This window comes from Coregonus lavaretus, assembly GCF_964263955.1.
Source record: "Coregonus lavaretus genome assembly, chromosome: 13".
In the NCBI taxonomy this organism is placed as follows: domain Eukaryota; kingdom Metazoa; phylum Chordata; class Actinopteri; order Salmoniformes; family Salmonidae; genus Coregonus; species Coregonus lavaretus.
In genome coordinates this window covers 25,493,216-25,517,031 of record NC_140000.1, presented here as the reverse complement: position 1 = coordinate 25,517,031, position 23,816 = coordinate 25,493,216, and the positions used below count along the sequence as shown (strand labels likewise).

Sequence of the window (23,816 nt, the reverse complement as noted above, 5' to 3'; positions counted from 1 at the left end):
ACAACAATCCCCTTTTCTCTCTGCTCTCGCTCCTCTTTCACTCGCTGGATTTCTCTCTCTTCTGGTGGCATTAGCTAATTCGACCCATCGCCCTTCTTGTTCTACTATTTCTTACATTAATCTTCCATTGTTTGCTGATGGCAGCATTCAAATGAATCAGGTTTCTTCTTCTACTTCTCCTAGTTCACCATCTTATCCCCACCACCACCCTCTACCATCGCCAAACATACAAACACACAGCCACACACTTACTCACACACACACACCATCCCTCTATTTGTAGTGTATTTGTAGTGCTCGTGGTGGACAGAGATGGCCAGGTCACCGAGAGAGGGTGAGAGAGCAGAGCACACACTGAGAAAGGATCCATTGTGTTCCAAGCATCATCTTTGGTGGACAGGAGAGATAGATGGTTGTCATTGGTTAAGGGATGGAGAGTTATTGGCACGCATAGACACAGGGTGTCAGTAGAGAGACATATGCCATCTCAAATTCCTCAGCTCTGAGGGTACTACTCTCACTGCTGTAAAACACATACAAAAGAACCATAAAGTCATTATTTTCTCTCTCACTGATTAACATTTATTATCATCTTCTGATGCTACTAGCCTGCTATCTTGGTACTTTCCAGATCTGGGTTCAAATACTATTTGAAATCAAATACTTTATCTGGTGCTTTATTGAAGTTGCCTGGCTTAATGGATCAATTGAATAGTCCAAAAACTGCAAACCCCACCTGGCACTCTGTGCAGGCTAGAGCAAACACTCAAAGTATTTGAAAGATTTCAAATAGTATTTGAACCCAGGTCTGGAACCTTTTGCTACATTCTGCCATCATTGAAGTCTCATGACATTATGATGACATAGAAATGAACATGTTGTCATTACGTCCATCTGTTCCAGCCATTGTTGTGTCCAAAGTAATCGGGTCACTAGATTATTGGATGTGCCTGCGGTACACCCACTGTCACTAATGGCTTGTGTCCCTGTGGAACAGAGGATTTACTCCCCAAGGGATATTTGCTCCCCAATCTGTGCCTCACTTGGCCTCATACCCAATTCTGGCTCTATCTTGGGAATTAAGTCAACACTGCTGAGATATAATGCCAAGATCAACTGAATTGTATTTGTTTTAACTGGTTGTCCCAATGGGCCCTTCTCCCAAGGCACCTCATCTTATCATCTAAAAGCTCAAATGGGATCTCCCTCTCCTCTCAAACATTCAAGCAGATGAAGACTATTAGAAAAGAATAACAGTACAAAACTTTGCCGGGATATGAGACAGCACTCTTACCCATCTATCTATCCTAGTTGTTCTGTTACACTGCTGAATATAGACCCAAGACAACATACACCCCTTAGCATTAATGAATTGGTGTGAGTTACAATGCCACAATCTTCCATCAATAATACCAAAATAGCAGATACATGTTGGTTGTTTTCAGCCTTAAAAAATACCACGGATGAGGAGATAAACTCTGCTGCTATATCAAAGCTTCTAAAGCCTTACTGGTACCAAACCTCAACAGCTTTCATAGGAAAAAAACTATTCAGTTATAAAAGGTCACCAACTCACTCTCACACTCCCCTGTCACCAAAGCCTGAATGTGACTGCCAACAACCATGTGCTAAAACACAAGGCTGAATTCACAAACCTTACCTTGTGAACTCGTTTGTGATAACCACTGAATTGTAATGGTACCCTGATACAGAGGATACAATACAGTGTGAGGTATTAAAGGTGAACACAATGGAATACAATGAAAGTGATTTTGCAGACTATCAAATAAGTAGTATTACACACTACATGATGCTACTATGCAAGAAGACCAATATTGCTCTCAATAGGTATTACAGCCCTGAAAATAATGATGCAATTAACAAGTTATCAAAATCAATAAAAGGCAATTAACATAATTGCTATAAATTCAAGATTAGTAATCTAAAGATATAAGAACACAAGTCCCACACATGTAGTATAGCTCTTACCTCATCAGTTGATATGCACCCAGTGAAGCACTTAGCTGTAATGGCCAGCAGATAGGAGCCAGCAAGTCCTCATCTCCTATGGCGTCTGCCTTCTCTCCTACTCCCTCCCTCTTTCTCTCGTTTTCTCATTTCCTCTCTATTGGTGAAGCAATCAAAGAAAACGAAGGAAAAACACAAATCTGTATCAGTTGTATTACTTTTAATATGTATTCATACCCATAGGAAAAATCTGTCAAACATAACCACTGTCTTTATACAAATTACATTGTAGTGTCAGGCAGGTTGTAGTGAGTGAATAACATTAATTACAAGATAGTTGGACTTTCTTTGTGAAACACTTATTTCAGTACGTACCACGGCTTTCAGCCAATCAGCATAAAGGTCTCGAACTACCCGGTTTATAATTATCTATATAACTCTTTTAGTTTGCAAATTTGCTTAATTCATTTCATTAGTTCTAGCCAAAAGCAGGGTGAGACAGCAAAATCTGGTGGAGCTGATGTACCAAGCAGGTGGCAGCTGGGCTCTTACCTTGTACAGTACCAATCCTCATGACTTGCCATAACAAAATGTGGCAACAATTCAATTACTGGAAAAATGTCAATAACAGGTATAAAAAGAGGGCATCATTCAGTCAGACCCAATGTTACACCACATCTATCATGTCTACATTTTGGCAGACGTTGAACATAGAAATTGGACAAGCAACGGGAAAGGCCTTTAGAGAAAAAGGAAAAAGGAAAGACAACGTATGGTTATGATGTTCATGTGGTCAAATAGTAGATACCCATAAAGACAAAAACAAATACTGAAATACTAGTGTGCCTTCTATATGTCATACAGTATTCCCTGCATGATACTCCCTGAGTGAACAGCTCTTCTTCATTCCACATAAACAAGACAGTGACATCAGGTGGTATCTTCTAGAACAGCATGTCAGATAGCCTATTATTGAATTTTCACTTAGTCATGCATTGATGTCAATTGGAAACTAAGTGAATATTCGACTGAAGTAGAAGTTCGCTCCATAGACTGTATTTTATAGAAGAAGAAAAACCTGAGCATTTTGAAAAAGATTTATTGTAAAATGATGCCTGTTGTAAATCACACTAAACACAGCACGACCAGTGGGTATGACAAGTAGACTGTACAACAATGCATTTTTCATAGCAATTTAAAAATAAAAGGACAAACTATTATCAGCCTATGGGCTGAAATAATTCATGACAAAGAAATGCTGTACAGACAGTTAAAACTAATCCAAAACTCTAAATACAATGATAAACACAATGTAACAATAACTTGGCTATTATTCCATTTTAGTCATTTAGCAGATGCTCTTATCCAGAGCAATTAGGGTTAAGTGCCTTGCTCAAGGGCACTTCGGCAGATTTTTCACTTAGTCGGCTGGGCGATTCGAACCAGCGGCCTTTCGGTTACTGGCCCAACGCTCTTAACCGCTAGGCTACCTTCCGCCCTAATAAAATCTATTCCATCTCAAAAATGTACAGCATGATCTAATTCTAATCTAATAACAAAAAAATCCATGACTTCTCGCAGTAAATAATGAAAAGTTCAAATGAATAGTTGCTTTAGAATCTTACCCTACATTCATACTCACATTGACTGTAAGATGAAAATGAAATGGTTAAAAAGAGCGATTGAAAACCATTTTTGGTTTACTTTGGCAACTGCCATTCCAGTGTAGGCTACTTTAATTAAGCCTTGGTATGTTCAACCACACATTACACTTAGCTCTTCAGTTAGAGCTATTCTGTACATAAATATCCAGCGCCAAATTTTGATATCTGAGTTTAGGTATTGGATATAAAATCACTGTAGCAAGTTTGCAACATTAGTACTATTTACATAGACGACTGGTGATTGAGTTAAGGGACAGATCAGTTACGCTGGGGATTATCGAACGTCTCACACCACCAGACTCTCCCGACTCACGGCTCCATTCTGTCAGAAAAGAAAGAGTTGAAACAAACATAATGATGAGTTGGCCTGGTACTGTACTAGAAGCATTACAATCAGACAACAAGCATACATATGTGAAAAACCCACTAAAACATACTACCACAATTCTGGCAAAACCAGAATCTGGACTTTTTCTTTTTTCTTTTTTCTGCTAAATATGATTATACAATTTTTGTAACTAGCATTAAAGGGATACTTCGGTATTTTGGCAATGAAGCCTTTTATCTACTCATGGTAGCCTCTTTGAATCCGAGAGCAGAAGACTCTTCTCTCGTCTAACATATAGGCTCCCTTTTTGTGAACAGTCCCATCACAAGTCATAATGTTGAATAAACTTAATTTGAACGTCCTTTACCTGTTGTCCGCTGATTCTGTCAGACAAAGAATATCCAGAGTATTGTTATTAACCCGACTTTCAGTATGCTGGTCTGTATATCAGTTTGTATTTCCAGTTTGTAGTTTCAATAATGATGCAATTCGCACGCTACTTGCACAAAATGTCAACAATGGCCGAGCTTAAACGAAGCGCAGACCGAACGTTGTCCCACGCAATCAGCTGGCAAATTTCACAAGCACTTCCAGCTGATTGTGAGGGAATGTACTTCAGCCGACAACGTTAAGTTACTATTCTTTACATATTGTGCATCACGTGAAATGCATCAGGAGATGGAAAATACATGCGACATAAACCTACCGGTGCTGCAAAAAGTTGGGTAAACAATACTTTACTGTGGACATTGGATCTCCGCTACCTTCCGGCAAAAGGACCAATAGCACGGACAACAATTTTAGTCAACATTCTGGCTTGTAGAGACTATTGCGTCTTTTTCTCTTTGACTGATTATCCATGGAATAACCATGGTAACAGTCTGATGTTTAGGTAAAACTTGTGGATACCATTTTTATGTCTCTGCATCCTGTATGAAGGAAATTACAGGTATTTTCGCGAGCAAATGCTAACTAGCATTAGCGCAATGACTGGATTGTTATGGGAACAGCATGCTAGCTTTTCCTTCAAGCTGCACGCAGAGACATAAAAAGGGCATCCACGAGTTCATCTGACTCTGGGGAAATAGATAAAGGTCTTCATTGCCAAAATCACGAAGTATGCCTTTAACTATGTTGATGAAAGTAGTTCTATGAATGAAACAATCAATGAGGCATTTTGGCAATGCAGTAAACAACGCTGTGGCCTTGAGTTGCACCCTGAATGCTCAATGCCCATTTGCAGAACCCTGTGATGACTGACTGACCTTGCGCAGGTTGCTCTTCTTGGAGGACGTCAAGCTCTCGTCATCGCTAATGTAGGGAGGTGGGGGAGGGGCTAGGTAGTTGTCGTCGTAACGACGGTCGGGGAAGGCGGAGGGCGGTGACATGGGGAGTGGAGGGGGTCCGCGGGGGGCCCTGCCTCGGTCCGAGCGTTCGCTGTCGCTGTCCAGGCGATCGCGGCTCCTCGCCCTCTGCTGCTCACCTAGACGTTTCTTCTCCATGGCTTCCCGCAGAAAGCTATCATCATAGGCATCCCGCCCACCGCCACGGCCGCCACTGCGCTCACGTTCGACGGCCATCAAGTCGTCACGGCTACGGCTGCGTCTCCCCTGGAGACCGCTGGCCGGGCTGCCTCCGCGGTGACGGTCGTCGGGGGAGGGCTCGCGTCGTCTGCGGTCGTCAAAGTCACGGCCGCGGTCATAGCCGCCGCGGCTGCTAAAGTCATCATCCGAGCTGAGAGGAGAAAAAACAGTGGGTAAACAACAATAATTATCTTCCCCAGATTTGACCGCTGAGAGGTAAGGTTCACGCACTAGAAATACGTAGGAAAGTAATGTAAGGTAAAAGGAGAAAGAGTGAGAGGTGCCAGATAAGAGCCTCACCCTCTCCTGTCTCTGGCTCCTCCTCCGTCAAGGCGGTGGGGAGGGTAGTCGTCGCGGGGATCCCGGGGGTCTCTGGGGTAGCGGTCTCGGCGGGCGATGTCATCCAGGTTGTCCATGGAGCGGGCGCGTCCCTGGTCCCCCAAGTGGGGGGAGGGTCCACCTCCTCGCCGCGGGTAGTCGTCACGCCCCCGCTGGCCGTGCGTGGACACGCTGCTGATGGTGCTCATGGCTTCGTCCTGGTCGTACACGGTGGCGAGGGGCGGGGCCTGGGAGCGGCCCCCGCCACGGCCCCGGGGGTCATCGTGTAGGGAGCTGACCTCACTCATCACCCCATCCACTGAGAAAGAGAGAGAGAGATGGGGGGAGAGGAGAAGGAAAAATTAAGACGATGGGGAAATGCACAAGAGAGACAGAGAGAGAGAGATCAACCGCGAGTCAGAGTTAAAAAGCACTATCAAAGAACATTACAACACATTAAAGTTGAAGCCAGTTGAAGGCTCCATGTGAAATGAAGGAACACTTTCCCCCTTTCACTTGAACAACCCTCATAAAACACAACATTGAACTGATGGATGAGCCTAGGGACCATATTCAAATAGCTTCTCAGAGGTCCCGCCTGGCTATTGTAATCTAAAAGGTTAAACTGATCCTAGATCAGCACTCCTACTCTGAGGCTCTTTGTGATTACAGGCCCCGAACTTTGAAGTACAGTACAGTTCACATGGGTGTGTTTATGTGTAAGACTCACAGCGGTTGTACTTCCCAGCGGCGTCACCAGACCGGGTGAGGTCCAGGTTGGCTAACTGTTTCTCCATGTAGTAGATGGCCCGCGTTGCGTTCCCATCTGGGTCCACCTGGATACGGTAGCCGCTCCGAGCTGAGGAGGAGGGAGTAAACCATGACACATTGTGACAAGCAGGGTTGGTCTCAATTCAATTTCAATCCATTCAATTCAGGAAGTAAACAAAAATTCCTTTGAAAAACAATGAGGAAAATTAGAATGGGAATTTCAGTTTACTTTGTGAATTCACTGAATGGAAATGGAAATGAGCCCAACCCTGGTGAAGAGATGAAATATGCTGATATTTCTCAGCCCGCGAGCTATAGCTCTTGTTAGACTTTTATGTATTATCACAAATAATCAAAACAGATTGAGGATTTGTAGTAACCGTTTTAACTACTCACTTTGGTCTCCTGCGCCACTGTCCTGGTCATGCAGCAAAGGCACCTGGGAGCCCTGTCCAACTACAAACAGAAAACAAAAAAAGAGATTTATCAACAAAAGGTTCCTCACGCCAGCGTTGAAAACCACATGGCTGCGAAAATGTGCAGTACTAAGATCTGAGAGCAAGACGATCATCAATCCACACAAAACTGAGAAGCGAAATTCACGCATAAAAGTTATTTTATCGAGCTAATTGTCATGTTAAAACTGGAGAGAGGCTGTAGTCACCTGAACTGGCACCGTCGTACTCCCGTCCGTAGCCGTTGGGGTGTAGTGGGGGACCACCCATCCCCTGGGGTAGGGGCAGCATGGGCATGCCGGGCTGTTGCATGCCCCCTCCGTAGGGTGGCTGGGCGTACATGCTGGGGGCATAGAGCGTGGGGGCGTAGTGGCTGGGGACGCCTGACTTCACCGCCTTGCCTGCTTCGTACACTGAATTGAGAGGAGTCAGTTCACCGTGTTACGATGCATTAATGTTGTAGTTAGGTAGCATACTGGAAATACATATTGTGGAGGGCTTACTTCATTTACCAGGTTTTACTTCATTTGCCTGTTAAAATGTGTTTCATTGTAAGTCATGATGAAATTCAATACAACCAGTGTGTTGTGCACGAGCAAAACCTATATGTCTTTCTATGAAGATAAGAGTAGCAGCACAAGCTGTATAAATAATATGTACATGAGAATGGCAAATAAAAGGTAAACAGTGCCAGTGTCACAAACTGGCAAAGTGAAACTGAATGAGAAAAAGGAGTTTGGTTGAATGGAATGGGCACACTCATGTGAAGGTGGCATCGAAGCAGGATGCTCTGTGCCCAGTGGAAGAGGAACAATTAAGGGTGGTGGTGGTGTGGTTTTTGCACAGAGCGGTGGAGAGTGGTACTTACGTGCCCGGGGGCAGCAGCATTTCTCAGGGCAGCAGGGGCAACTGATGTAGCAGCAGCAGGTGTGGGGGCAGCACTGGCACCAGCAGATCGCTATGAGGAGCAACAGCAGCAGGAAGCCAAACACTACCAGTACCACCAACAACCAGTCTGTAGACAGAGAAAGAGTAGAGGGGGAATAGAGAAAGTAGAGGGAGAGAGAGAGAGAGTGAGAGAGAGAGAGATTATAATTATGTATGTATAGGCAAGCTAATGTGTGTGCCATTCAGTCAAAATTAAACATCTCCTCTGCGTTCTCTGGGTGACTATCAGCGTGGTTGCATATTAACGTTTCTGTATTTACATAGCACTTGTTCATGCAGTTCTAGTTTGCCCTTGGCTCTGAGAAGTGGAGGACTTCTACTGTTCAAAAAGCCAACTTGACAAAGCTAATATCTTCAAAGATGTGGACAAGAAAATGACAATTTACAAGTCTTTCAAGAACACTGGAGAACAGAGCACTAATATAGAAAAAGAAACACATTCGTTTTAGAACCTGTAGCTTGGCTAGTCCAATTATCAGTCTAGTATGCAAAGCTACAGTATGTATTGTGTGAAAACTCACAATGACAAGCAGTAAACATTGGAGCATCTACACGACATGTTCATTTCAGACATCAGAGAAACCAGATAAGACAGGTTTCAGTTTTCCTTTTTTTCAAACACTGGTTTCAGTGAGTCATTCTGTCAGATTAGAGAGCTAGCTGCACGGGATGTAAAAACAATCTATGCTAATATACTGAAAGAGGATATATTAACTTAAACCCCACCTCTCCTATAAATGTCATAGGCTGCAGTCTGACTGAAAAAGAGTTCATGTGCAGTTTGAGTCAACACAAAACAGACCAGAGCTATGTGCTGAGTGGCCTCATATTGCAACAATGTCAGTCTTTAGGGCTAGCATTATGTTCTGCTGAGAGTTTTGCGGTCTCAACCATGAAGAAGAGAAAAAACTAGTTAGAGTTGAATGTAACATTTTATTCCATGCAACCAACTAATTTTATATTTCAGGGGTTACACATTTTCTCATAATCTGTTTTTTAAGTTGTTGTGAGGGGACTTCACATGCAAGGACAAGTCCAAACAAGATAATAGTAAAGAGGAGTTTTTTGGTGGCTTTTCTGCTGAGCACTACTTTGAGATGTGGTTCAATGTGGTTCCTCATTCCAAATGTAGACCTTGAAGGTGGTGTAATGTAAAAAAAAAAAAATGACAAACTGAGAGGCTTGATTTAGTAGAGCCAAAATCATTGCACAAACTACCTTGATAAAAACATCAACAAGCTTGATAACTCAAACCAGCAAAACTTTAGTTTTGTCTGCCTTTATCAAGGGAGGCTGCTTCTCTGACTCTACATGTTCTAACCACACTGACTATATGTTGTCTCGTTCAAAGCTGTGAGGTATTTGCAAGAGGGTCCAGGCCAAATATTATTCTCCAGAAACTGAACCTATACAGTGACATAGTTTACATATTACCCTAACAATCATGGCTTAGGCTAGGTTGGGCTCTACTGAATATAAGGGGCAAATTGGAAAGTACCTTCCATAACCAGTAAGTCAATCTCAGGCAGGAGATCAGTGGTATTTGACTTTCTCTCTGTGAAAGAAGGAAAGCCACAATTATTTTAAAAAGCCCCAACTATCTTTCTAGTAAATGACTATACCTTTGCCCTCTAGAGTCTCCCTCACAACAACTTGTCCTTCTTAGAATTCCCTGCTAAGTGGTTCATGAATCACTTCAAAATGGAAGTCATGGATCCTTCCGGAGAAACTTCACTGAGCCTTGAGGGATGCAGTCTCATTAAGCACAACCAGGAGTCAAATAGCAAATTTGGAAATTGTGGAACTGCCTGAAAATTGGATTTTCAAGATAATTTTACATTTGATTGTTACCGCTATAAGATTTTGTGTTGCTCCACATGGTGTCCAGCTAACTCAACAAATAAACCAAAGCGAACTAAGGGGAAACCAACACAGAGTAAACAAGTGATTGTTCCTCATAGGACAGCAGTTCTGTGAGGAGCAGTGGTATAGGACTTGGTAGAGAGATGGAGGGGTGGTGGTGGAATAGTGGAAGATGACGGCAGGTCAGGGGAGCTCTAAGAAGGGTTTGTGAGGATAGACGCCACTCACCCAGCACTATGAGCTCAGTGTAGTCCTCGCTGTTCCCTGTCAGATCCTGAGCAGACACCACAGAGCACACGTACACGCCACTGTCTCCCCACGCCGTCTGGGCAAGGTTCAGGTCTGCGTCTAAAGAGACAAGTAGGGTGGGTTTGAGGAAGGGACACTGGCAACAGACAAGACTCACTGTGATATAGGAGCCTTGTAATGGAAGTAACACACAGACACAGAGAGAGACAGGAACACATACACACACACACACCGGTGTGCACGGCCGCCCACACACACACCACATTTGAAATCACTAAAAGCCAAACTCACTGTTCAAGATGCTGACTTTGCGCCCCTGGTACTGCTGGCCCAGGGTGACAGCACTGCCCTGCTTGGAGGCCACAATGCGCACTGTCCGCATGCTGTCGGCACACTCGATGTTGGCGTTGTAGTTAGGGTTGTTCTGGGACAGGATGTTGTCAGCGCTGCTGGGGTTCAGGGCTGCCTGGATGGGGTCCCTGCAGTAGGACTTGTACCTCCAGGTGATGACGGGTGGCTGCGTGGCAGACGTCTGGAAGTTGCAGGTGAGCGTGACCGGCTGGAACAGGATGACCACGTATCTCTTGTCAGGACACTGGACAGAGATGGCCATGGTGGAACCTGGAGAGAGAATAGGGGGTGTTTAAAGAGTATAGTTTGTCTCAATGCATGCAGGTAGATGGAGATCTTCACCACCCATAAGTGTGCAAGAAAGTGTGTTGTTAACTGAAGGCAGCTAACTTTTCTTGTGAGTACATTATTTGCTCAATTTTCTCATTTGTAATTCAGCAGCTCTGTGAGAGTGAGATTGAAGATACTCTGGGTGTGGCAGGAAACTGACCAGTCTGTAAATGACAGTCACAAAGGTCTGCCTGGTATCATAGAGTAGATGCAATGAGTCACCAAGACCTTCAGCTGGGCATGTTCCATCACCAAAACTTTACATTTGAGTAATAGCCTAGCCCTAGATGCTGACCCCATGATTAAGACTGTGAGATTATTTAATAGTTCAGTTTTGACTGAATTATATATTTCATAGGGGGTGAAATTGTATCAAATTTATAAAGGAAGACATAGGCATTTGGCATGAACATATTAGATGTTGTTCCTTGGTTCAATCAGAAGTTTGCTTCACAGCTCTTCAATTGTCAGAAAGGTAGCATCCCTGTGGAATTACTGTTAGATAAACAAATCTGTTGAGCTATAGATTAATTTCATATTTGGAGTAGGGAGGTAGTCTGACTAGTATCATTGATGTGATATTATCAAAATCACACCACTTCATCTTATTCCAGGCTATGTGTGTGCACAAAAAATGTCAGGAGACAGAAAATAACAATGATATGACGAATACTTGATCTGAAAGTTTAAAAAAGTTTTGACTATGATTCAGTCTTAAAAATGTATGTGCCGACTATCCCTTAATTTATTGCATTCTGACATGAATGTTGTCCACCACTGGAGAAACGGAAATCTGTGATTTAACTAATAAATAAAGAAGTCACTAATTATCTGAAATATACATAAGAATATTATACATGTTCTTTCTTTAGGAAAAACACTCAATATTACTTATGGTGGTGATTTACCCACATGTACGTATTACCTCAATTACCTCGACTAGCCGGTGCCCACGCACATTGACTCTGCACTGGTACCCCCCTGTATATAGCCTCCCTACTGTTATTTTATTTTACTGCTGCTCTTTAGTTATTAGCTCTTTTTTTTTGGTTATTTGTTTTACTTTGCATTGTTGGTTAAGGGCTTGTAAGTAAGCATTTCACTGTAATGTCTACACCTGTTGTATTCGGCGCATGTGGCAAATACAATTTGATTTGATTTTACAAAGCCTACACCAAACGGTAAAAGTATTTAAAAAAAAATACATAAACATAGTATTTCGTGTACGTCATGAAGCAAACAGATGAATAGCATATATAAAACGATCAAATGTATACAGATTGAGGCATTTGGTGGCCAACACCTGACAAAAGAAGGAACAAGAGATTCAGGCTACCTCTTCCGATAAAAAAAATAAAAATAAACTATTCAGCACAAGGCTACTTTTCCCAACGAATACGACATTAAAATTTACATTAGATAATATGAACTGTTTAAAAGATGCGGTTTATTAATAAATACACATCAGTAACTAACTTGTTGATCAAATTGGACCCTGACCCTCCCTTTTGAAAAACATTGCATTTCCTCTCCCTACCTGTTGCCATAAGGACGGTCACGACGAAAGTCAGGAACATTTTCCGATCCGAAGTGAGTATATTTTATAGAAGTCTCAATTTAAAAACCATGTAACGTAATGAATTCAATGGGAGCAGAAAAGCCATTAGAAACCTTGTAGAAACGCAACCATTAATTGTTTTTTCCTTAACTAGGTAGGCCAACTTCCGACATTTTGTCTCACGGTGTAGGAGGCGGACCTGACAGGTGAGATTGCCAAACCTCTTGCACAGTAGGGGGACGTTTGATGTGAATTCTGGGGGTGGCCATTGAAAACGAATATTACATGGCTGGTTCTAATGTGAAATTTGTAATTAAAAATAATAATTTGGATTGTAAAAATGTATTTTTGTTTTATTACACAGTTTATTTAGTTAATCGCCCTCTACATTGATAATGTAACTTTGAACGTGACCTGGGACACACCCATTCCACATCAAACGAAAGGGAGCGATAGTTGGTATGGCCCAGCTCGAAACTGGTTACTTTTCAAGCTTCAATGACGGTGTTGCTGCCTATGCCTCTATACTAAGCAGCAGCAGCAGTGTGCCGATCTCAAGCTGCTGGCCTAGTAAAACTGTTTTATGGGGATTGTTTGTTGATAAGCAATGTACCCTATGAGGAGTAAGGACTGTGTGGGCGCGCATGCGGGAAATGCCAGTAAAAGCAGGCTTTCAATTGTGGGTTTCAATTTCTATTTGATTTGTGGACTTCAACTGTTGCATTTTCTTTGAAGAAAGTTCGTTTAACAGACAGTTTTCACTCTGAATACCCTTAGCAATGGTATCCTACACGTTTCACATTGTTTTGATTGCGATTCCTATTAATAAATCCCTTTCATACAGATGCTTTACCTGTAAAGTACCTTTATTTTAGCAGGTTCAGGTTTTTCACATCACTATCAGATATGAAAGATAAAGAGATCCCTTTCAATGCAATGAACATAATAATGTAATCCAGATACATAAGTCAATTTTTCTGGTTTCACACTGAAGATTTGCTCAGTGGGCCTGGCTATGTAGATGGTGATAAAATATTGGCAGCACAATAACATTTTTTACTTTTGTCCTATTTTATTCAATAGTAAATCAATTCACAACTTTCCACAAAAGGAGAATAGGCCTATTCTAATATAGCATACTAGTTGGGGTTAAAAAGCAGATACCTCACCTAATGAATGTCAGTATGCAGTGCATTCGGAAAGTATTCAGACCCCTTGACTTTTTCCACATTTTGTTATGTTACAGCCTTATTCTAAAATGGATTTTTTTTTTCGTTCATCAATCTACACACAATACCCCATAATGACAAAGCAAAAACTGTTTAGAATTTATTGCTAATTTATTACAAATAAAAAACGGAAATATCACATTTACATAAGTATTCAGACCCTTTACTCAGTTGAAGCATCTTTGGCAGCGATTACAGCCTCTAGTCTTCTTGGGTATGACGCTACAAGCTTGGCACACCTGTATTTGGGGACTTTCTCCCATTAGTCTCTGCAGATCCTCTCAAGCTCTGTCAGGTTGGATGGGGAGCGTTGCTGCACAGCTATTTTCAGGTCTCTCCAGAGATGTTAGATCGGGTTCAAGTCCAGGCTCTGGCTGGGCCACTCAAGGACATTCAGAGACTTGTCCCAAAGCCACTCCTGCATTGTCTTGGCTGTGTGCTTAGGGTCGTTGTCCTGTTGGAAGGTGAACCTTTGCCCCAGTCTGAGGTCCTGAGCGCTCTACAGCAGGTTTTCATCAAGGATCTCTCTCTACTTTGCTCTGTTCATCTTTCCCTCAATCCTGACTAGTCTCCCAGTCCCTGACTCTGAAAAACATCCCCACAGCATGATGCAGCCACCACCATGCTTCACCGTAGGGATGGTGCCGTGTTTCCTCCAGACGTGACCCTTGGCATTCAGGTCAAAGAGTTCAATCTTGGTTTCATCAGACCAGAGAATATTGTTTCTCATGGTCCGAGAGTCCTTTAGGCAAACTCCAAGCGGACCGTCATGTGCCTTTTACTGAGGAGTGGCTTCTGTCTGGCCACTCTACCATAAAGGACTGATTGGTGGAGTGCTGCAGAGATGGTTGTCTTTCTGGAAGGTTCTCCCATCTCCACAGAGGAACTCTGTGTTTGGCCGGGCGGCCAGCTCTAGGAAGAGGCTTGGTGGTTCCAAACTTCTTCCATTTAAGAATGATGGAGGCCTCTGTGTTCTTGGGGACCTTCAATGCTGCAGAAATGTTTTGTTACCCTTCCCCAGATCTGTGCCTCGACACAATCCTGGCTTGGAGCTCTACGGACAATTCTTTCGACCTCGACCTTGCTTTTTGCTCTGACATGCACTGTCAACTGTGGGACCTTATATAAACAGGTGTGTGCCTTTCCAAATCATGTCCAATCAATTTAAATGTACCACAGGTGGACTCCAATCAAGTTGTAGAAACATCTCAGGGATGATCAATGGAAACAGGATGCACCTGACCGCAATTTCGAGTCTCATCGCAAAGGGTCTGAATACATATGTAAATAAGGTATTTCAGTTTTGTATTTGTAATAAATTAGCAAAAATTTCAAAAAACCTGTTTTCACTTTATGGGGTATTGTGTGTAGATTGATGAGAAAAAATATTCAATCAATTTTAGAATAAGGCTGTAACCTAACAAAATGTGGAAAAAGTCTGAACACTTTCCAAATGCACTGTACATGTCACAGGCTGGAAAGTAACAGGTTCAAAACCATAGTTAAAATTGGAAAAACAAAACAAATCACACAGGAAGTGCTGCAGCACAGAAGGCAGGTGTCCGTCTTTAGAATGATAACAATTACAGCTCTCAAAGCCATGTGCTGTCATCAAACAGCAACCATACTTTGAACAAACAGGATCCACCATGTCTCTATGCTGCATCACTCCCAGTGGGCAGCTGTATAGAACTACAATTGACAGGGTTTAAAATACACTGAGCTCAAATTACATGATTAGTTTACTATCCAATATAATTGTTTGTTAGATTAAGCATGCAAATAAGTAACTGTGGCATATTGTAAATAACTAAACAAGGATATTTTTTATGTATGAGACTAAGGTTAATGTAGAATGCTTCACTTTTCCTCTCCCAAATGCTCCACTGGTCCTCTCCCTAATGCTCGACTGCATGGTCCTCACACTTCTGTCATCATCTCCAGAGCTTCAGGCCTATGGAAAGAAATTGACATGGATCAAAACCCTTACTTAGGCCAAGAAGAATAAACGTTTATATGTTGTTGATAGCTGTCTTACCCATCACTGGAGGGTTGGGGGACACATTTTACCAAACCTACCTCCTCTCCTGACGATCGCTGTAAAAAACACAAACAGGGAGAGAGAAAATAACATTGAGCCATAAAAGTTTAGCAATTTTATTGGTTGTAGCTATTTTATATAATGTAGCTATTTTTTATAAATACATTTGCATTTTATTGTATAGAATGTTGTGGTTAGATTATGATATAACATAGAGAATAGCCAACCTAATTATAACTTGATATAATTTAATCTGTTTTAAAGAAGTTATAAAATCTGGATAAGAGGATTGATTGTGTACATACCGTTTCATCTTGCGATTACAGTGGAGGCCAATCCCAGCACAGCAGACCACTATGGAAGGATAAACATATTTTCAAACTTAAAAGTACTTGACATTCCCAACACTAGCCTTTGAAGAAGAAAAAAAAGAGAAAGTAATTTGTGTTTATTCAATTCATAAAAAAACACCAAACATGTAAAATAGAAATAAACACTACTGGTACCTAGATACATACATACCAGCAATCCCAAAAAGGCTGAGGATACCAGCAATCCCGCCAGGGCTGAGGGTACCAGAAATCCCAGCAGGGCTGAGGTCTTAGGGGATACAAAATCATATTTGATTTAGAAATATGGTATTAATCTTATAGGTGAATCTTATATCGTATATGTGAATATATCACTTTCTATTTTCTAACATCAGTGTTTTAGTAGATGTTTACCTGTTGCACCAGGAACAGTCTTCATGGCTGGGCAGTCTGTCATTAAAACAGTTCATGATTATAAACATCCTTCGAGGGAAGGGTATTTAAGTATTTAAATTACTTAGTTATGGAAGAACAAATCACATTTTGACAACAAAAGACAATATACTACTGTGAAGATACATTTCCCACCCTGACTGTTGAATAGTAATGTTATATCAGTCTGTTTTGTCACATTGTTTAATTCACTATTGAGTCTTACTTCAGCCATAAGTTATACTTACCAACCACAGAGATGTTTTTCAATCGGATGCCATCAACCTCCCAGTCGAGCAGCCCAGCTGCTTCCCCGCTGTCTGAGCAAAAGAGGATCGTAGCTCCGGTATCAGCAAGACATAAATTGCATCTCTGACTCGGAGGCGGTGGTGCAGCGGTGGTGGAACAACTTGTGAGCTTTTCCATGTGGTTACTTCTCTGATACAATATGGTGTCATTCGATCCATATATTGTCTGCACTTTTGCACATCCGTCTTGATTGCAGGCTGAACAGCTTCCTGAGAAAAGGAGGCATGGATGAACACAAAGGCAGCAAGTAGGAGCATTAAAATGAACACATTTGTAATATTACATTTTCCTGAGCAGGTTGATCATATAGATGGATTTAACTTTAAAATCTCTATGACATTTTTATTGATGGATCCGAAAATAATAGTAAAATGCCACACAACTAAAAATCTGTGGTTGCTTAGTTGTTTAAAACAATACATATCTCACACAGGGTGGGAATGAGAGAGAGAGAAGGAAAGAGACAGTGAAAGAGAGGGAGAGAGTGAGTGAGGCCGAGTGAAACAGTGTGAAAGAGAATGTCTCTACTGGTTTAAACTGAACACACAGCCTCACTTACAGAAGTGTTCCTGAGAGAGAGTGTTCCACTTCCTGCATGTGTGTCTGCCAAGTAGAGCTCATTACATGACTGGCTGCTCTAACAATCTAAACATAAAGCAGAACATATAGAGCTTTTCATTGCAAAAACAATCTCAAAACATTTAAAGAGCAAACAGACAAAAAGGGCAGAGCTCACCATCAGAGTCTTGAATTAGTGCACTGATGATTAAGAACTGAAGAAACACTGGAAACACAGGAAATTATAGTTATTTTTTGTTTTCATTGTTGTAACAAGCACCAAAAGCACCTATTTTGTTCAAAGTTATTGATTCCCACAAAAATGGCTGGAATAGAAAATGAATGAATTGAAAAAGTATCAGAAGTACTGCAAACACACAGTGTACTGTATGACAGAGTGATAGACTGTTTCATCAACATGAAAGAGAGGAGGATGGCATTGGTGTTTTCTCTACAAGTAGGGTGAGTCAACATGTATTTTTCTACTTGCACAAACGCACACCCTCGCGCGCACACACATACACAGAACTATTGACAGCCACATGACATTTAGCTTACGTTGATTGGACTAAATAGTTTTTGGTATATTTTAGTTGTCACTGTATTAGACTAAACATAGGTGATTTGATGAGGTTGAAATGGTGCTGGAATAGTGGGAGGCAGCTCCTGTTTTCTTTGCGACTCTCCGGGGTTCTAAATCAATAGTTGTTTAGTGGTCAGAAAATGTCTGAAACATGAACTTGCTTGACCATGCTGTAGGCCATGTAACTGTTTGCTACATGCGATATGCTTGCTTTGTGGACTTCACCAGACAGAGGTTGCTCTCTGGTTTTGTGATGAAACAATGGTGTGGTTGAATTTATTCTGCCACTGTGTCTTCTTATTGTCTTGGCCTTAGGCCTATATATCACTGTCGCAAGGCATATGAACTAACAGGTTATAGCACAAACAACGCAATTATCAAAATACATGCCTTGGCTTCCCCAGTGATTTCACCCATGCACCGCTACTGCAAACACATAACAATGCAAGTAAAAGGAAAAATATATACCAGTATATTTCACATGCTCCATCCCAGCCCCTCTTCTTCTGTAAAAGGTTGTTTTCTTTTGTTGACAAGGAGCTTGTTCACTCACACACTTGGTGACAGGAAGTCCTTGGGTGACAGGAAGAGGGAGGCCTTCCTCAAGGTCAGGGAGGCCTTCCTCCTGACCTTGAGCCATGTTAGATTTCAGATTTGGGGACTCTTCATCTCTTTTGTAGGTAGCAATCTTCTCTCTTGTAGCCTCTCTCTTGTACCCTGTTGCACCATCCATTATTGCTGGGCTTTTCTTTGGAACCAGAGCAAGATCCAGAGCCTCATTGTATGATGGTCGGGTAGGCACTGCCTCAGCATCTTTTCCAGGGTTGGTCTCTGGTTCAAAGGCGGACATGGATATGCTCATGTGAGGTTCCATCAGAGGGGTATCAAGGGGGGGTGCTGCTAACACCCCCATTTCGGATTGGTGATCCCCTGAAGACTCTTGCATTTTCTTCACCACTGTAGAGACACCACCTGGGCGGGTGGGTCTCTGGTCAGTCCCAGGAGTGGAGAAATCATCCACTTGACCTTTCTTCTTAACATGACCAGAGATAACTTGATGATCCTCAGGCACTTGCACGGGTAGATTAGCACAAGTAACAGGCACTCCTGGTGTCCTGTAGCTGTTGAGTTCGCTTATTCTCTGCGTTTTGCTAGGGATAGGCCTTACAAAGCTGTTGCTCTCAGCTTGAAGTGATGTTTTCTCAGGGTAATGATCAGTCCTAATGCTGTGCTGCATATCTGCTGAGTAGCCAGCAAACCTATACAAAACATAAAGACGTTTAATCAATTTATCTTCCAGGTTAGCCTGCCATGCTTAATGCCAATCCATGATTTAAGCAAACGTGTGTGCGCGCACATACGCACACACACGATTAGTCATTTGTAGACTTACCCACTTTCCTGAGCATGCTGCAATGGTCCACCTGGGCGGTAAATAAAAACAGTAATTCTGAATCATTATCTTGACGTTGGGAAAGCGTAAATAGGCGCCTGGAGAATATGATGTAGGCCTAGATAAATTAATCAGCCGTTAAATGCTTACACATTAATAACCTACTGCCAAATAAGGCCAAGAAAAATAAAACGAGTTTTAATAGCCTATGAGTTGCGTTATGGACCTTGTGATGTCTGAGAATAGGGCGTTTTTCAATAATAGGCTCCTAACTATTAGGATTGTAAAAGGCCATTTCACGTTATTGGAGTTACGTGCCTTATCAAAAAATAAAAACATAGTACAGTTCAACAGAAATAGCACAGGCTAATATAAACACAAATGTCCTACTATAATAGCTTATATTTAACAAATTACACAAAATAAATAGGGTAACGATTTAGCTGAATTAATCATTAATCTTATCAAATTTGAAAGAATCATAAATTATGTCGATGATTCACATGGCAAAATCGAAAAAAATGTAATAATAATGTATGCACTCACTAACTGTAAGTCGCTATGGATAAGAGCGTCTGCTAAATGACTAAAATGTAAATGTAAATGTATTAAAACTACGAGTTTAAGGCAGGCTAAAATATAAGCATACACCCCCTCCGAAATACAGGCTTTTCTGCACGGCCTACATTATTTCATTTTTTTCCAATGTTCCGTTTAGGCTATGCTTTATCAAACTATTCATAATTTATTCAAGATTTCGCTTAGCTACCAAATGGTTTCGACATGGAATGATCTCTCTTCAATATTGGATTACGTAATTGATTAATCTAGCAGGCTATTTACTTTTTCCAGGCTTTCTGGGAGACCATTATTGATACAGCCTAATTAGCATAATATAATTCATTGCAATTCTGACTGTCACTCAAGTTCATAGACAAGTTTTAATGAAAGACACCCTAAACGTATTATTTTATGACCTCGGTTTAACATGCAAAGCCGGATTTTTGGGGGGCCTATTTCGGCTATTCGATGCCGACTGAGACCCCTGCTGTGAAAATGTCTAAACTTCGATTCAATTTTAATAGGCAAGAATAGGCTACTCTAGAGAACATTGTCAAAGATTATGATAACTAACCCCATAAAGCTTTCACCTTTTCTATATGACAGTATTATCGGAGAACAATTATCGGGCTTCTGCGTGCTACATGGTTCAGAAATAGTTTAGCAGGCCTTCTACTCAGCCCAACCGGCACCTGTACATTCCGGCACAGTATAGGCTATTCCCGAGCACGATAATGAGCATTCAAATCATACAAATTAAGTTAGAAGACATATTCGAATGTACTTACTAATAACCATTGTTGCGAAGTTTGAGTGAGCCCAGTACGTGTCAGTTGTCTGGTTTAGCCTACGCTTTAGCATACTTTTAAGGAAATACAGATGCGGGACCGGATAATACCGGTATGAGCCTTAGGCTATGAGGTTATGAGGTATTGAACTTGATTGAAATTTGAGAAACATCTCCTCCTGGTGTTTCAAATGTATAGCATTATAGGCCTATTAATATTAGTAAAAATAATACAGCTGTATTTCACATAGAAACCCGGTTCTAAAGGGCTCTTCTACAGGCGTAAAGGTTCCTTCTCTTTGGAATAAAGGCTTCTAAACTTTATTGGGTGAAAAGGTTCTACGTGGATCTGTAAAGGGTTCTTCTACATGGACAAGCTGAATGACCCTTTATGGTTCTAGATAGAACCGTTTTTTCTAAGAGCATAGGCATATGCAGGTTTATATAACCTATAGAAAAACTATTGCCTTTAAGTTCATGAGATCGAAAATTAAATAAATAACGAACCACTTGCAAACAATCGTGCAGTTTGATTAAAATTAAATCTTAATGAACTGCACATTAATTTACTTATGAATACTTTGCATAAAGTGATTAAATAACGTTTAATATCAATGCAACTACAAAATCATAATTTGCCGATTAGCTATTACGTCTATGTTTATACAGTGCCTTCAGAAAGTATTCACACCCCTTGACTTTTTCCACATTTTGTTGTTACAAAGTGGGATTAAAATGGATTTAATTGTGTGTTTTTTTTTGTCAATGATCAACACAAAACACAAAATTCTAACATTTGTAAAAAAAAAAAAAAATGATATATATAAAAATAGAAGACCAATATATCTTGATTAGATAAGTATTCAACCCCCTGAGACATTACATGTTCGAATCACCTTTGGCAGTGATTACAGCTGTGAGTCTTTCTGGGTTAGTCTCCAAGAGCTTTCCACATCTGGATTGTGCAACATTTGCCCATTATTCTTTTCAAAATTCTTCAAGCTCTGTCAAATTGGTTGTTGATCATTGCTAGACAACTATTTACAGGTCTTGTCATAGATTTCCAAGCAGATTTAAGTCAAATTTGCTTACGACTGGTCTGCCGACGAAATCGTCTGATGCGATTACAACAGGTTTCCCGTTACGACGTCGACCACGAAGATCCATCTGCTAGCCCCGGCCCGCTAGCACACGCTAGCCGTGGCCTCTTGCTCGCTAGTGCTATAGCAGCCCCCGAACTACCTCCGAACTCTCCTATTGCTGTTCACCGGACCTTATGATAACTCAGCTATACAGCTGATGCCTGCTGGACTGTTCCTTTATACGGTACCGCATCCTGTTTATGTTTAGCCTCAGCCCAAACTTTGTCGCGATTACCAGCTGTTGTCTTAGCTCTCTTGAATAACACCCGTGATTGCTTTATGCCTCTCTCCCATGTCAATATGCCTTGCTTATTGCTGTTTTGGTTATTTCTTATTGTACTATTTCACTGTAGATCCCCCAGCCCAGCTCAACCTGCCATAGATAGCTCCTTTGTCCCACCCCCCCATTACACGCAGAGACCGACTCAATTGGTGCCTCCATTGATGCTATCTCTTTCATTGTTACCCAACGCTTAGGTTTACCTCCACTGTACTCATATCCTTCCATATCCTTTTCTGTACATAATGCCCTGAATCTATTCTACAACGCCCGGAAACCTGCCCCTTTTTTTCTCTGTACCCAACGCACTAGAAGACCAGTACTTAAAGCCTTTAGCCGTATCCTTATTCTACTCCTCCTCTGTTCCTCTGGTGATGTAGAGGTTAACCAAGGCCCTGTAGCCCCCAGTATCACTCCTACTCCCCAGGCATGATCATTTGTTGACTTCTGTAACCGTAAAAGCATTGGTTTCTTGCACGTTAACATCCGAAGCCTCCTCCCGAAGTTTGAGTTATTCACTGCGTTAGCACACTCCGCCAACCCTGATGTCCTAGCAGTGTCTGAATCCTGGCTTAGGAAGGCCACCAAAAATTCAGACATTTCCATCCCCAACTACAACATTTTCCGTCTCGATAGAACTGCCAAAGGGGGTGGGGTTGCAATCTACTGTAGAGATAGCCTGCAGAGCTCTATCGTCCTATCCAGGTCTGTGCTCAAACAGTTTGAGCTTCTACTTCTAAAAATCCACCTTTCCAGAAATAAGTCTCTCACTGTTGCCGCTTGCTACAGACCCCCCTCAGCACCGAGCTGTGCCCTGGACACCATATGTGAACTGATTGCCCCCCATCTATCCTCAGAGTTCGTACTGCTTGGTGACCTAAACTGGGATATGCTTAACACCCCAGCCAACCTACAATCTAAACTAGATGCCCTCAATCTCACACAAATTATCAACGAACCTACCAGGTACAACCCTAAATCTGTAAACATGGGCACCCTCATAGATATCATCCTGACAAATTTACCCTCTAAATACACCTCAGCTGTCTTCAACCAGGATCTCAGCGATCACTGCCTTAATGCCTGCGTCCGTAATGGGTCTGCGGTCAAACGACCACCCCTCATCACTGTCAAACGCTCCCTAAAACACATTAGCGAGCAGGCCTTTCTAATTGACCTGGCCCGGGTATCCTGGATGGATATTGACCTCATTCCGTCAGTAGAGGATGCCTGGTTGTTCTTTAAAAGTGCTTTCCTCTCAATCTTAAATAAGCATGCCCCATTCAAAAAATTCAGAACTAAGAACAGATATAGCCCCTGGTTCTCCTCAGACTTGACTGCCCTTGACCAGCACAAAAACATCCTGTGGCATACTGCATTAGCATCGAACAGCCCCTGCGATATGCAACTTTTCAGGGAAGTCAGGAACCAATATACACAATCAGTTAGGAAAGCAAAGGCTAGCTTTTTCAAACAGAAATTTGCATCCTCTAAAATCTACAATAATCGAGAATTTCAACAAGCATTTTGCTACGGCTGGCCATGCTTTCCACCTGGCTACCACTACCCAGGCCACCAGCTCTGCACCCTCCTCTGCAACTTGCCCATGCCCCCCCCCCCCCCCCCCCCCCCCCCCCCGCTTCTCCTTCACACAAATTCAGACAGCTGATGTTCTGAAAGAGCTAAAGAATCTGGAACCCTACAAATCAGCTGGGCTAGACAATCTGGACCCTTTCTTTCTCAAATTAGCCGCCGAAATTGTCGCAACCCCTATTTCTAGCCTGTTCAACCTCTCTTTCGTAAC

General features: G+C 41.9%; 2 protein-coding genes across 4 annotated transcripts; both read right to left on the bottom strand.

Moving 5' to 3' along the window:
- Positions 1–3,051: 3,051 nt before the first annotated feature.
- On the bottom strand, positions 3,052–12,576 carry LOC311140288 (lipolysis-stimulated lipoprotein receptor-like). Of its 2 annotated transcripts, XM_084175271.1 has the most exons (11): positions 12,366–12,576; positions 10,439–10,768; positions 10,127–10,246; positions 9,534–9,590; positions 7,956–8,102; positions 7,297–7,500; positions 7,029–7,088; positions 6,592–6,720; positions 5,844–6,180; positions 5,226–5,694; positions 3,052–3,954 (listed from the first exon to the last, which is right to left on the bottom strand). In XM_084175271.1, exons 1-11 carry the CDS (start codon positions 12,403–12,405, stop codon positions 3,919–3,921), a joined length of 1,929 nt encoding a protein of 642 aa, XP_084031397.1. In that variant the 5' UTR covers positions 12,406–12,576; the 3' UTR covers positions 3,052–3,918. The 2 variants fall into 2 exon arrangements, with proteins under 2 accessions (XP_084031397.1, XP_084031398.1); XM_084175272.1 differs by lacking the exon at positions 9,534–9,590.
- Positions 12,577–13,173: 597 nt separating this feature from the next.
- On the bottom strand, positions 13,174–20,709 carry LOC311140291 (uncharacterized protein). Of its 2 annotated transcripts, XM_084175276.1 has the most exons (10): positions 20,592–20,709; positions 19,243–19,273; positions 18,318–19,108; positions 17,445–17,492; positions 16,648–16,917; positions 16,382–16,417; positions 16,179–16,256; positions 15,962–16,010; positions 15,695–15,712; positions 13,174–15,569 (listed from the first exon to the last, which is right to left on the bottom strand). In XM_084175276.1, the coding sequence occupies exons 1-10, from the start codon at positions 20,662–20,664 to the stop codon at positions 15,536–15,538; spliced, it is 1,428 nt and encodes a 475-aa protein (XP_084031402.1). In that variant the 5' UTR covers positions 20,665–20,709; the 3' UTR covers positions 13,174–15,535. The 2 variants fall into 2 exon arrangements, with proteins under 2 accessions (XP_084031402.1, XP_084031403.1); XM_084175277.1 differs by lacking the exon at positions 17,445–17,492.
- Positions 20,710–23,816: the final 3,107 nt, after the last annotated feature.

Excerpts from the sequence above, each read along its gene's own strand:
- LOC311140288 (XM_084175271.1), bottom strand. The coding sequence starts at position 12,405 with ATGTTCCTGACTTTCGTCGTGACCGTCCTTATGGCAACAG. Across the intron at positions 6,721-7,028 it reads CAGTGGCGCAGGAGACCAAA|CTCGGAGCGGCTACCGTATC; the intron begins GTGAGTAGTTAA and ends CCTCCTCCTCAG. Across the intron at positions 5,695-5,843 it reads GGAGCCAGAGACAGGAGAGG|CTCGGATGATGACTTTAGCA; the intron begins GTGAGGCTCTTA and ends TTCTCCTCTCAG.
- LOC311140291 (XM_084175276.1), bottom strand. The coding sequence starts at position 20,664 with ATGCTAAAGCGTAGGCTAAACCAGACAACTGACACGTACTGGGCTCAC. Across the intron at positions 19,274-20,591 it reads CTTCGCAACAATGGTTATTA|GTGGACCATTGCAGCATGCT; the intron begins GTAAGTACATTC and ends TTTACCGCCCAG. Across the intron at positions 16,011-16,178 it reads CAGCCTTTTTGGGATTGCTG|TGGTCTGCTGTGCTGGGATT; the intron begins GTATGTATGTAT and ends ATCCTTCCATAG.